This window comes from Solanum verrucosum, unplaced genomic scaffold (assembly GCF_900185275.1).
Source record: "Solanum verrucosum unplaced genomic scaffold, falcon-dt-bn FXZP01000182.1, whole genome shotgun sequence".
NCBI lineage: Eukaryota > Viridiplantae > Streptophyta > Magnoliopsida > Solanales > Solanaceae > Solanum > Solanum verrucosum.
In genome coordinates, this window is record NW_026020378.1 from 5,756,659 (window position 1) to 5,770,462 (window position 13,804).

At 34.6% G+C, this 13,804-nt stretch overlaps 3 protein-coding genes across 3 annotated transcripts in view; all 3 read left to right on the plus strand.

The window, feature by feature from the left end:
• Positions 1 to 13,804, plus strand: part of LOC125838794 (psbP domain-containing protein 5, chloroplastic) — a 222,491-nt gene that overhangs the window by 98,324 nt on the left and 110,363 nt on the right. The window lies entirely within an intron of this gene.
• Positions 896 to 8,320, plus strand: LOC125838791 (E3 ubiquitin-protein ligase At1g63170). Its single transcript, XM_049517828.1, has 5 exons — positions 896 to 1,057; positions 2,286 to 3,107; positions 4,240 to 4,365; positions 4,461 to 4,737; positions 7,952 to 8,320. The coding sequence occupies exons 2-5, from the start codon at positions 2,449 to 2,451 to the stop codon at positions 8,153 to 8,155; spliced, it is 1,266 nt and encodes a 421-aa protein (XP_049373785.1). The 5' UTR covers positions 896 to 1,057; positions 2,286 to 2,448; the 3' UTR covers positions 8,156 to 8,320.
• Positions 10,525 to 12,337, plus strand: LOC125838790 (isoleucine N-monooxygenase 2-like). The gene is made up of 2 exons (XM_049517827.1): positions 10,525 to 11,448; positions 11,702 to 12,337. Exons 1-2 carry the CDS (start codon positions 10,525 to 10,527, stop codon positions 12,335 to 12,337), a joined length of 1,560 nt encoding a protein of 519 aa, XP_049373784.1.

Consider the following 13,804-nt stretch of genomic DNA (forward strand, 5'->3'; position numbering starts at 1 on the left):
TCGTCAAAGTTGAGAAAACTAAGAGAGATAATTTTATGGGTTTTGAAACTGTTTATGTTTTGTAAAACATAATTTGTATTTAGTAAATTTTTTCTTGCAAATTTTTTTTGTCATGTAAAATATAACTCGTGTCTTGCAAAAAGTTTTTTGGGTGATGTTAGGACAATTTTCGAGCATCATTTATTACTCAGCAAGAATTAAAGAGGAACTTACAGGAATTTCACTAATTTTAGGAGTTAATTACTTAGATACTTTCTAGTTTGGAATATTACGATTTTACTAGATTTTGGTGCCTTCAGATACATTCAGATTACTAGATACATATATCTCGGATACATGAAGTCAAAATTAGGTGTAATTTATTTTAGATACACTCTTTCAAAGTGGATTCGTATGTATCTAAGATACATAACAAAATTCGCTCGCCTCTCTTCCATCTCCCTAGCCCCTCTCCTATGTATCTGAGATACTAGATACATACGAATCACTCCAGATATATACAAATATATGTATCTAATGTGATTCATATGTATCTAGGATACATACGAATCTCGCTCGCCTCTCTCCCCAATCTTGCTCCTCTCTCTCTCTATTTTTGTGTATCTAATAACAAAGATACATATATCAAAAATACTATATTCACATTTATGTATTTTTTTCAAAATTAAACACCATCCCGAAATAGCGTGAAAGAGCTTGTTAAATTAGTTGGAGGTGCAATAAGCACCAAATAGTAAACATGTATGGTGTATTAAGCCTAACTAATTCACTCACCACCAAATAAGAAAAAGAAAGAAAGTGAAAGGGTATCAAGAAAAGGCCAAGCACAAAAAGATGATAAAAATATGTGTGAAAATTCTTTGATGACAGGGTAAAGCAATCAAAATACTCACCAAAGAGAAACAGCTGACGCCATATATTATTTGGGTAAAAAAATCAGGTATATACCCAAAGAGAGAAAACGCGTAAACTGAGAAATCCAGAGCTCAACTGAGTGTTGTTCAATCCAAAAGAGTTTTGTTTGCTTTCGATTCATCTGATTCTTCAGCTACAGTGGGTTAGTACTCTTTCTTGAGAAACCCCACACACCTACCCGCACAATTCACAGAAAAAAATTGTTAAAAAAGGTTTAAATGGATTGTCAAGAATTTGATTTGTTGGTAAACCCAGATAGGAAATTGAGTTAATTGTATAATCTGTGAAGATTTGGGGAAAAAATGTTCTGTATACATGATTGCTTTTGTTAATCTGTTGATTTTTCTTTACTTTGGTTATAATAATCCTCTTTTGTTTATTGGGGTTTTTGATTGTTTGATTGGAGGGATTGATTCTCCAGAAAGGTCAACGTGTGGGGTGGAGGATTTTGGGGGTGGGTTTGGTTGATGACCTAGAATTGGGAATTGGGGTTCTTGACTTCTTGTTAGTGGGGCTATTGTTGTGAAGTTTTCTGTATGGTACTAGTTTGGTTGTTGATTAGTGTGTTCTTACTGGATTTGTTTTTTGGGGATTATTGATTGAAGTAGCTATTTTGCTGGTGTTTGCATTGCTAAGTGAGGTTCTGCGGTTGGTGAATGGAACGAGTTTTAGTGTGTGAGTTTGGGTTCTTCTTAGTGGGATTCTGGCTATGGAGTTATGCTATACTGTGCTGGGTTCTGTGTTGTGTTGCAAATGTTTATATTGCTGGTATCATCTTGGATTTTGATAAATTGTATTGCTAGTATAATTTAAGGATTGTTATAGAGTTTCTTGAGATACTGTTGCTGGTGGGAGGTGATAGGTAGCCTGTGGAATTAGTTGAGCTGTGAGAAAGCTGGCCCGGAACCACGGTCATCAAAGAAAATAAAAACATATAGAGTTTCTTGAGATAACGTTAAGCATTTGGAGTTTTATGAGCTAGTTTTATGGTAATGCCTTGGTAAATGGATCATCTATAGTCCCTGATATAAGTGGAGTAGTTGAATTGTTGAGTTTTGAGATTTTAAAGGTCATGACAATAATATTCATCATTCAATGAATAATTTTGTATAGTTTAGTTTCTGGGGAAGTTGTGGATAGCCAATCTATGCATCGTCTTATTGAATTGTGTTTGTATTTTTTGCCATTTTGAGCTTTCATCATATCACACAAATCTTGGTTGCCCTTAGACCAAGGTTGACTGGTTATGATTGTTCTTGCTTCCTTCCTGATTTTTCCTTCTTTGCTTTTGCGCTTGGGTGATGGTATCGTGCTCTTCAAAGTGAGGCGAGAAAATACTTACCATTCTGCTTTTGTTGCACTTTCAACAGAAAAACTGCTTAGACTTCTCATATAAAGCTGCTGCAGTCCCTGAATTAACTGGGTGATTGTGAAGAGGAGAAGAATTTTTCATTCTGGTGAACTCATACTTGCACTGCTTAAGACTTTTGCATCCCATGTTTCCTATACTTATCTCTCAGTCAGTGGACTTAGATGGCCATTTCCTCATTGGGGCTACACCGGAAAAGCCAAACTAACCAGTTTCAATTATTAATGGAGCAAGCAGATAACCGTAGCAACAACGAGCATGTTATTGACATAACTAGTAGCAACGATGCATCCTCATCGAGCAACCCCCATGATAGACCAGTTAATACTGTGCTTCATGTCCAAGCTGAACATCCCCCATCAACAAGCACAACAGTGCCTGTCTCCCAACATGCATTTTCTTCTGCTAATAGATCCAACTTGAGGAACTCATCATTTGCTCGAAGAGGAAATGGGCGCCGCCATCGGAGTCCTCTGAATTCCGTGCTCTGGATATCCATTGAACTAGTCTTGACATTGAGCCAAATAATTGCAGCAATCGCGGTGTTGGCCATATCAAGGGATGAGCACCCACGAGCTCCTCTATCCCAATGGATAGTTGGTTATGCATCTGGGTGTGTAGCAATCCTCCCTCTTCTCTACTGGCGTTTTCGTCATAGAAACCAAAATTCAGATCAGGATTCATCTCAGCAGCCACAGATTTCTTCCCAGGTTGAACTCCCCGGCAGACCTTCCTCAAGTACAAGGAGTTCAGAAGGCGAAGGTCGTCAGACAACTGCTACAGCTTCTACAGGTGGTCAAAGTAATGAATTACTGAGCAGAAGGTGGGTAATGTAACTGTTTACTTGGTACTTGTCCTTATTAAACACTCACCTAAATCTTCTAAATTTCAATGCCAGGATTTTCGTTCCTGGCATGTTTTGGTTTAACCCTGCACTTTATGTGCTATTGCAAAACTGGACATGTGCAATCATACAGTCCCTTGATTTTATATGCTGTTCTGATTTGAGTAGGCATAATTAGCAAGATGTGGCCTAAAGGCATCATTTACCAAGCATGTTTTAGTTTGATCATTGGTTTGCCACTTTAAGAGTTGTAAGAAAATTATGGTCATGCAAGTTTAAATATAGAAGTTGTCATTTTCAAGTGTAAAACATTGTGGTTGTTTATACTTGAATAGTTATCTCTCTGTGACAACTTCTAGGAGATTGATATTTCACTACCACTTTAGCTTTGTCAAGTTCACCTTTTGATTACTGTTAGTTGTGGTTTCTAGATTTACGACGTGATAAAATTTTGAAACTTAATTTCTTAAAATCCTTAACAATTGCACCTAAGGGCGTGGCCTAGTGGTTAATGAAGTGGGTTGAGAACCATGAGGTCTCAGGTTCAAATACCAAATACCAGCAGAGGCAAAACCACTAGATGATTTCTTCCAATCTCTCCTAGCCTTGGTAGCCTTGATGGTCAGATTTATCTGGTACGGGTTATCAAAATTTACCTGGTACGTGTTGCTGGTTGGAGCCTGGGAGGTGATAGGTAGGTTTACCATGGAACTAGTCGAGGTAGGCGCAAGCTGGTCCCGACACCACAATTATAAAAAAAAAGGTTCCATAACAATTTGAGACTATAACTTCAATATTTTGTTGAATATCTGTCTTTAAGTTTAAGATTCCCATCTCCTTTTTGCCAAGCTTTAATTGTTATTCTAGAACCAAGAACATTACCTTATTTTGTAAAGCAATAATGTTTTGGGCCTTGATCACGGTCTTCAACTAATTGGGACCAATGCTTAAAGTTCAAATAGATGTTCAGATGATAATATCTGCATTCCTGTGCTCTTCCTTTTCCATTATTTTGCATTCATCTGGTATTGGGAACTTGTAATGAAATTAATGTACAAGGAGCAATGTGTCATGGAACTGAGGACTAAAGGATCTCATTTCCCTATTGCAGGGTAAAGGCATTTATTGAGTACTTCAAAATGGCATTAGATTGTTTTTTTGCAGTGTGGTTTGTGGTTGGCAATGTGTGGATATTTGGTGGACACTCCTCTTCCTCTGAGGCTCCCAACTTGTACAGGTGATGTTTCCCTATTGTTTTCATTTTGGGGTATTTCCATACTTTCTATCCTCTCTGCCAGCATCCTATTTACTCATGTTTCTATTTATTCGCAGGTTGTGTATAGTATTTCTGACCTTTAGCTGTATCGGGTATGCCATGCCATTTATTCTATGTGCAACAATCTGCTGCTGCCTCCCCTGCATTATTTCAGTCATGGGCTTCCGAGAAGATCTGACTCAAAACAAAGGCGCCACACCAGAATCAATTAATGCTCTTCCGACCTATAAATTTAAGGTAAAGAAAAACAAAAGTGGCAACAAAGAGGCTGCTGAAGGTGGGGTTGTGGCTGCAGGAACAGACAAGGAGCGTGTGATTTCAGGAGAAGATGCGGTAAATTTATTTCCTTTCTAACATAGATTTCTCTGATTTATTTTCTGTCCATCTTAGTGGCAAAATTCCTTTTCCTTTAAAATAAATTTTAGTGACAAATTCTCTTTTGAGGAGTGAAGAAACTGTCTGCTTGAACCTTCACCATCCTCCATTTGAAATCAAGACAAAGAAAGAAAAAGGAGAACTATTTATTCTCTCTCTCTCTCTCCCTCGTCACTGCTATTGCAAAGTCATTTCTGTGGTGTACATACCTTCATACTCTGGCTGGCAGTAGAAACAGATTATTTCGAGTTTATTTTAATTTGGTTTTGCATCATAGGTTTGAACCAGGGCTACAATTTCAGAGCTTCTTTTTCTGCTTTTGAATGACAATTGCATCTGAATGGAATCTGAACCCTGTTATGCTCTTTTCATCGGTTCCATTGAGCCACTAAGACGCTAGTGCTGGAAAACAACATTGTATATCCAGTAGTTATTTCCTTTTTCTTCTTCTCTATCCCTCTGGTAGTGGGTTTTGTTACCTGAGTGTTTCAGCATATAACCTCTAGCATTACTTCTTACTTAAGTACAGAGCAAAACGCCAGAGGATCTTTTGATGTCACTCTCAAATTCCACACACCTTGCATTTTAGATGAGTATGATGATGAAGAAGAAGCCACATACTTTCCTCTTTATAGGCTGAGTCCTCCTCTAGACTCATTCTTTCCCACTATTTTCTTGTAAGATGGTTGCTGTTGTTTCTTGTTAACCATATGTTGAGAAGCAAAAATAGGTGAAGGCTTGTGTTATCCATTGTACTTGGATCTAGACCAAAGGTACGAATCATTAAATATGTTAGTGAATTTAGATAACATCTGACAGAAATGGTCTCAAGTTCCATATGCATGTTTGCCTTCAAAGGCCCTTTACGATACAGCTTCAGCACTTCTGCAAGCATACATTTTTGGGTTCTTCATCACCCTGATGCAAGACAACTAAGAAAAAAAAGTTTACTCGCAAATTGTTTATATCTGGTTGCTTGATTCTGCTTATGAAGAAAAATCAATACTTAAGAAGACTTTTTATGCTAATGTTTCGTCCCAGCCCTTTCTACCAAAGTGAGTGGCGCAAATTGACTTTTAACATATTACAAGCTTAAAGATTTCCGCTTAAACTTTGGTTGGGATTACACTGGGTATGTTGTTATTAAACTTTGACTGGGAGATTGTAATGGTCTCCCAAAAGCAAACCACCACTTTGTCATGTCCATAGATTTTTAGATGTTTTGCTGATGAATTGGTGTTAAATATTTTGAGCTGTGATTTCTCTCATTCTGATTGGTGTCTTTCAAGCTCCTGAGTCCTAACTAGAAATATGAACATTCTGACCATTTTCTTCTTCCTTGAGAGAATAGTGTGTATATATTTGTGTGCTGTAGCATTTGAACAACAACCTTCTCCTCCCTTAGTTTTTGAGACGGGGGAATTTCCTTGTTAGTGGCTTTGTTGATAGTAGAAATGGTTGATCAAATGTACTTGTGACTTCCCCTCCCAGTTCCCACTCATCACAGCCTTCTCTATCCTTCCAATTTCCTAGCAGCTTTAATTAGAAGAAATAAATATTTCAGAGCAAAACTTGCTGGAGGATCTTAGGAGGTAAAACATGTCTGGTATGATAACCATACATTGATATGTGAAAGGAAAACTATTGTGTTACATGACTTGGGTGAATATGGAAACCCACCTCAAATGGGTGGAGAATGTAAGGGAGACCCTTTTCTCCAAAAGCTACTCATTAGGGAATACTGGCCAAATTTGTCTTTCAATAAAGGATTTTTATCTTTGAAACTCATTAGCAAGAGAAATACAAGAGAAATCATACAAAAATTAGAAAGGGACGGAAGATACTTTATACGAGAGACTCACAAAAATCTAAGTGCTCAAGCATCCAATCAATTGAAATGAGGGTCAACAAAAAAGGAATAGGACCTATTTTGTTGCTGAAGCATTATTGACTGTATTGTTACTCTTGCAATTGTCGGGATTAATTTGACTCCTTCTCCTGTCCCCATTCATGATACTTTTGAGTTATAGGTAATTTGACTGCTGAAAGGAGTTGTGTGGCTGTGTAATTGCTGAATCAAGGAAGAAGAAAGATGTCAAAGAGCAAATAGTAGGTGGAGACTTGTGCCAACTGCTAAACTAAGCTAAGGGGTAGAGGGTTGCAGAGATTAGCGTAGGAGTTGAGAGTTGGGTGACACATTCACATATATATCCTACATCCAAAATTTACCTGAACTGTGTGGACACTGCCTTTTTGAAGACTGAAGTATTATATAGACCAATCAAAATGGAAGATAAAAGTAATAGCTTACATACTACCTAACCAGTTGCACTCAAAAGTTAATTGCTATTCTTTTCCAACAACTTGCCTTCCAGGTCTTTATCACTCCCTAGCCTCCTGGAGAAACTGCTAGACTACTAATGCAAGCCCAAATCCATAGGGTCAGAATTGAAATTTTGAGAAAGCACCGGTGAATGTAAAATCATCCGCTGCAATCAATCCATAAATTATGTTGAACTACTAGAGATAATTATTCATGGAAAATAGGTCCTGATGTATATTGATATATGCACTTAGCTTTGCATCTCCGGTCATAAAGTGTGAGTTGGTAATAATATGGTTTCTTTGTTCCTTAAAAAAATAATAATATGGTTTCTTTGTCTATCTTCCTGTAATCACCTTGTGACCTGTTCTGGATAATGCATTATCAAATGTAAGGAAACTTTTTGTTTCATGAATAAGAAAATGCAGTGACGAACATGGGTAAACGAGATTTAGCAAAAATATAGGTTCTACTTGAGATCATACTGTCGACCGATAAGTATTTTTGGAACTGTTCTATGTACAAGAAAACAAGCTGATATTCCAGTTCTAGTGCATTTTATACTATCATTGAGTAGAAAGACAGTATGCTTCTCATATGCCTAAGGGCTATGAATGTTCTGAATTTCTGAGTGACATGCTCTGCTAACATGCAGAAACCAATCACCTTCTCCAAAACAAAACTTTTAGCAAACCCTTGTTGCCACAATGCCTTTGATATTGTAATATATTTTCCATTATCTATTGTTTGATGTCATACTATTTTTTAATTTTTTTTTCATTTTCTATTGTTTGACGGCATACTTCCACCAATTCATCTTAATAATCCTTTTTAACTTTGGTTTAACAGGCATGTTGCATTTGCTTGGCAAAGTATGTGAACAATGATGAGCTGAGGGAGTTGCCCTGTTCTCATTTCTTCCACAAGGACTGTGTGGATAAGTGGCTGAAAATCAACAACTCATGTCCCCTTTGCAAAGCTGAGGTGGGTGAGACCCTTTTGAGCTCTCTTACCGAAGCAACTGCAAGTTTGCGTCAGAGTTCCGCGTTTTAAGTTGCCACTCTGCCCACATGCTAGTATAGAGATGTTTTTTAAAGGAATAGTAGTTACCTTCATATATATTTCATTTTCTTCCATCACTCTTCTGATTTCTTTTGGGCTATATGTTGTTAGCTTACTAGATTTATATACAATTTCTGTTGCAAAACATGTGAGGTGGTAAGATTGCTCAGTCAGTAGAAAATGAGCTATCTGTGGCGTCTTGTCCACAGTATCATTGATGTGAAAATTTGGTGCGCGATGCCAATAAGTAAACACATGATGGTATTAGCAATTAAACATATGTAGTTGATGTCATAAGATTTGCCAGTTGCCAACAGCCATGCACTCTTAAGATGTATTATAATCTAGCAGTCTTTTCAGTTCTATTCCTTGAATTGCATTCAGTAGTCGGAGTACTTGGATACTCTTTTAATTTTGTTTCAACAAAGTAAGTTTCTCATAAGGTTGTCTGTCTACGACTCTACTCGTGGGATTACATTGGGCAATGTTGTTGTGGAGTATTAGTTTCTTGCATAAATAATTTTTAGATCAAAAGGTGCTTCGACAAAATGTGTTTTCAAGATAACTCAATTGTCAAGAGGCTGCAATTCTATCATGTACAAGTTCAAAGTCAAAAAACAAAATTTGCTAAACTTAAAGTTGATGGATCAAGTGGAGTCAAAAGTGTTTAAAATTAATAAGGGTAAATTTTTAGATATTCTTTAATAGGGGTTTTGAATGTGGCGAGTTTTGCATTTACCCACCACAACTAAAGAAAATAAATTATTCAATCGGCATAATTTAGAAAGATTATGAAGGTATTAAGATTTGTCTAAGATTTGAAGTGGGAGGCATTTGTAATTATTTAAAATTTATTAAATATAAATTTATAAAATGATTCAGATGAATTAAATTCATGAATATATTAATCCAAATAAATATTATAGATTAATATAATTTGGTTAATTATTTAAATCCAATGAATATGAATTTAATTAAAGTCAAATTAATTGATTTGGGCTACAATAGGTGACCCCAATTTCATCTCATTCTAGAGGCCCATTTTGGTGTCACGTGGCAAATGACGTGGAATGCCAAGTCAAACAAAGTCAATAGGATCATGACATGTGTCAAAAATGACAAGCCCGCTCACTAAGCCCATATGCCATGTCACTTAAATTTGATTGGCCGAAGGGAATCCTGTTCCAATCACAACTCCTCTATTCTAAAACTATAAATAGGGGTCCTCATAATTCAGAAAAGAGACCAAAAATTCTAAACAAGAAGCTAGAGAAAGCCCGTGGTACAAACGTCATAAAATTCTCTATAAGTTTAAGAATTCAAGCATTCAAGTTCAAGAACGATCAAGATCAAGACCATTGAATAAAGTTCAAGTTCATCGAGGATTCAAGAACAAGCTTTAAAGCCCTTGAATCCAAGATCAAGTTCAAGACAAATTCAAAATTAAGCTCAAGAGCCCTTGAATTATAATTAAAAAGGCGAATTCAGAGGAATCATAGAGATCGTAATACTCACACTTTTTAAAAGAAAAGTGCTTCTAAAAATAAATATTTCTTTTAACAGTAATGCCAAATGGACTCTTATTCCTATTAATTCACGGTATTAAACATCTAAAAAGATTTACATAATTTACTAATTTTGGTTATAGTATTAACTTTGCCACTTTAAAATATAGTAAATTTCGGTCTTTTCCACTTTTAAAAACAGTAAAGTTTAGTCTTTGCCACTTTAAAAAAAATAGTAAATTTTAGTCTTTTCCACTTTTAAAAACAGAAAATTTTAGTATTTCCCACTTTAAAAATAGTAAATTTGAGTCCTTGATTTCTAACATTCAAACATGATGATATGGTATGGGTGTATGTCTAATATGATACTATTTCCGTCCACTTTTAATTGTCATAATTTTTTTTTATGATGATAACCTTGACAAACATTTTACAATGTATTTTTTCATCATATTAATATGCAAAAAAAGTTGGAATTTATAGTACTATTCGTATAGTTTTTAAATATCTAATTTTTTTGTTTAAAATATCAAATTACTGTAATCTAATTTAATTTTGAAAATTAATCAAATTAACTTTCGAAAAGCTCAACATAACAGTTAAAAATGGACAGAATGAGTAGTAGTTTTTCCATAAAAGAATTAGGTAAATATGATAGTTGACCAAATCCAAACTTTTCCATTTTATATTATATGAGTGGAGTACAATTCAATGTGCCTAAATCCGATTCAATCCGCCTACTTATCAACCTTACTTTCATGCTCATGCAGAGCTATAAATAGTGGATAGCATGCAACTATATCTTTCAACATCAACCCTTATTTATCAATCATAATAATAATAAGAAGAAAAAAGATGATTTTTTTCAAAATTTCAAACCTTGTTGATCTACTATGGAGAATCTTCATTTTTATTGTTCTTAAAATCACAAACATATGGAATAGTATTATAAGAAAAACATCATCATTGCCTCCAGGTCCAAAATCATGGCCTATAATTGGTAGCTTTCCTCAAATGCTCCTAAACAAAGAGCCACCATTTCATTGGATACACAAAATGATGGAGGAAATGAACACTGAAATCGCTTGCATTCGTCTTGGTACTATTCATGTCATTCCTATAACTTCCCCTGAGCTTGCTTGCGAGTTTTTGCATACTCATGATTCTATTTTCTCATCAAGACCTATTTGTATGTCCGCGAGTCTTATTAGTAATGGCTACTTAACCTCTGTTTTTGTCCCTATGGGTGATCAATGGATGAAAATGAGGAGAATTCTCGCTTCTCATGTGCTAACACCAATATCATTTCACTGGCTTCGTGGTAAAAGGGATGAAGAAGCTGACAACCTTCATCTATCCATTTACAATCAATGTAAAAATCATCAATCTGTTATTAACTTGAGAAATCTGACAAGATATTATTGTGGGAATGTAATTAGGAATATGATTTTTAGCAAGCGATTATTTGATATTATAGAAAAAGATCGCGATGAGCAAGTTGATGCACTTTTTACACTTCTTAAATATCTTCATGCTTTGAGTATATCAGATTACTTACCATGGTTAAGTGTGTTTGATTTGGATGGTCACAAGAAAATTATTAAGAAAGCCTATGTCACAGCAACAAAATACATTGATGTTGAAGTTGATCAAAGGATTCAGATATGGAAAGATGGCAACAAAACTATGGAAGAAGATATCCTTGATATTCTTATCACACTCAAAGATACCAATGGAAATACATTACTGAGTGTTAAAGAGATTAAGGCACAAGTGATGGTAAGTATTCATTCAATTACTATTTATGATTGATACTCTAATTGACCAAGCTTTTTATTTTGAAAATTGCATTTTGTCAAAAGTACTTTGGAGAATAACATTTTGTGTTTGAAAACTATTTTTTCGAAAATATTAGTACAATAATTTATACTAGGTCAAGGTTCTATAAGTGCTTCCGAAAAAAAAATAAATGTTTTTCCAGCTTTTGAAAAACAGATTTTGTTACTACGTACTCAAAAGTATTTTTTTTTAGGAACTCATGTTGGCAACCGTGGATAATCCATCAAATGCAGTTGAATGGGCACTTGCAGAAATGTTGAACCAACCAAAGTTAATGCAAAAGGCCATAAAAGAACTCAACACTGTTGTTGGGATCAATAGATTGGTTCAAGAATCAGACTTGCCAAGGCTAAATTATGTTAAAGCATGCATAAGAGAGGCCTTTCGACTTCACCCCATAGCGCCTTTTAAAGTTCCTCATGTGTCTATCTCTGATGCCATCATTGGTGAAAAGTACTTCATCCCTAAAGGGAGTAGAGTGTTATTAAGTCGTCATGGCCTTGGTCGGAATCCTAGAGTTTGGGAGGATCCATTGAAGTTCAAGCCAGAGCGCCACCTCATAAAAGAAGGTGGTGATGAAGTAGTTTTCACCGATTCAAAGTTACGTTTGTTATCATTTAGCACTGGAAGAAGAGGTTGTCCGGGTGTGAAACTCGGTTCTACAATTACTACAATGTTACTTGCTAGGCTTCTCCATGGGTTTGCTTGGAATTTACCACCAAATTCATCATGCAATGACTTAATTGAGTCATCTAAGACCGATCCTTTTGATACCTTACCTCTTCTTGCTAAGGCCAAACCAAGATTAGCTAAGGTCATGTATCCTTGAAACCCAACTTTCGTTGAAATTTGCTTTCAGTTACTGCAATAATTTTCAAGCGGATAATAAGTTGGGTAGGTTTAGGATGAATTTTATAATTTAAATTTCTAGTAGTATATTATATATATATATATATATATATATATAATGAATGTCTATCTTTTCAAGAAAAGTTAGGGATCAACTCAATTTCCCGTTGTAAATAAATAAAAGAGTTTTCTTCATTATAAGATATAACTCAAGAGAAATAAGAAGTCTTGATCTCTTTTCTTCCTACTATATTCTTATTCTTATTATTTAATAAGTTCATAACAGATTATCAGCATGAGAGTATGCCATCTCGAACAAATTAAATAATTTGATAATATCAAAGGTGTAAGAAGTTACCATGTTATGCTTGATAGAAATGTTAACTTATTATTATAGATCAATTTTACCCTACGCAGAAAAAAATTTATACACTAAATCAAGGGTCACTAATGAATAAACAGAATATGAATTAAAAGGAGAACAGTAAATCAAGTAATTTGATAATTATTACTATTATTATATTTGAATTTTCCTTTCACTACTATATAGAATGTTTAAGAAAAGTATTCTCTTAATGGAATATTAATAAAAATCATTCTAAAAAAATAGTGTTGATAAAATTACTTTTAATAAAACAACATTTTTAGAGTAAAGTTATTCTTTATTAAATCCATTTCCTCTAGCTTATTCTTTTTTCATTTTCTTTTCTTTCCGTAAGAAAAATATTTTATTTTAGAATTTTCTATCTAGAAGTTCAATCGCTTGATGAAAACATTTGAAGTTGTTACATTTAAAGTTTAAAATGTAAGTTTCTATGGCCCACATAGTTATATTTTGATTTGATGATTAAAATAAATTAAATTCTAAATTTGTATGAGAAAGTTAACTGAAAGGGTAAGGTAAGGGAAATAAATAACTTTGTAAGAAGAATAATTAAAAAGAAGATTTTCGCTCAATTCAGGTCAAGATTCACAAAGAACGATTATGACTAAATAGGGTATGTTTTCTTGACTGAACTACAATAATTGTTGGTATATGCAAAAATTTTGTGTTCCACGATCCTGAATAATTGATAAAATTTCTGATTAATTTTTTTATGTTTTTGCAATCTCTTAAATCCTTCGTTAGGATACTTGCAAGTGTTACGATACTTACAAAGAACGAAAGATCATATGCTTACTTATAGAATATATGAACATCTTGATGTGGCTGAGTATGTAGATTCAGATTATGCTGATTGTGTGAATACAAGAAAACTTATATTTGGATATTTAATTTGTTCATGTTAGTGAGAGGAGCAATATCATAAAAAAGTGTGAAGTAATCCATTATAGCTGCATCCAGTATGAAAGTTGAATTTATGGCATTCTTTGGAGCCACATTAATTAGTTGTGGAACTTTATTTCAAGACTTGAGCTTTCGACAAAATTTTCAAGTTGTTAAAAA

Bases quoted from the DNA above. Each gene is read 5' to 3' on its own strand.
- LOC125838790 (XM_049517827.1), top strand. From the start codon at position 10,525: ATGATTTTTTTCAAAATTTCAAACCTTGTTGATCTACTATGGAGAATC. The intron at 11,449-11,701 runs GTAAGTATTCAT...ATTTTTTTTTAG, and splicing joins AGATTAAGGCACAAGTGATG to GAACTCATGTTGGCAACCGT.
- LOC125838791 (XM_049517828.1), top strand. From the start codon at position 2,449: ATGGCCATTTCCTCATTGGGGCTACACCGGAAAAGCCAAACTAACCAG. The intron at 4,366-4,460 runs GTGATGTTTCCC...ATTTATTCGCAG, and splicing joins GAGGCTCCCAACTTGTACAG to GTTGTGTATAGTATTTCTGA. The intron at 4,738-7,951 runs GTAAATTTATTT...TTGGTTTAACAG, and splicing joins TGATTTCAGGAGAAGATGCG to GCATGTTGCATTTGCTTGGC.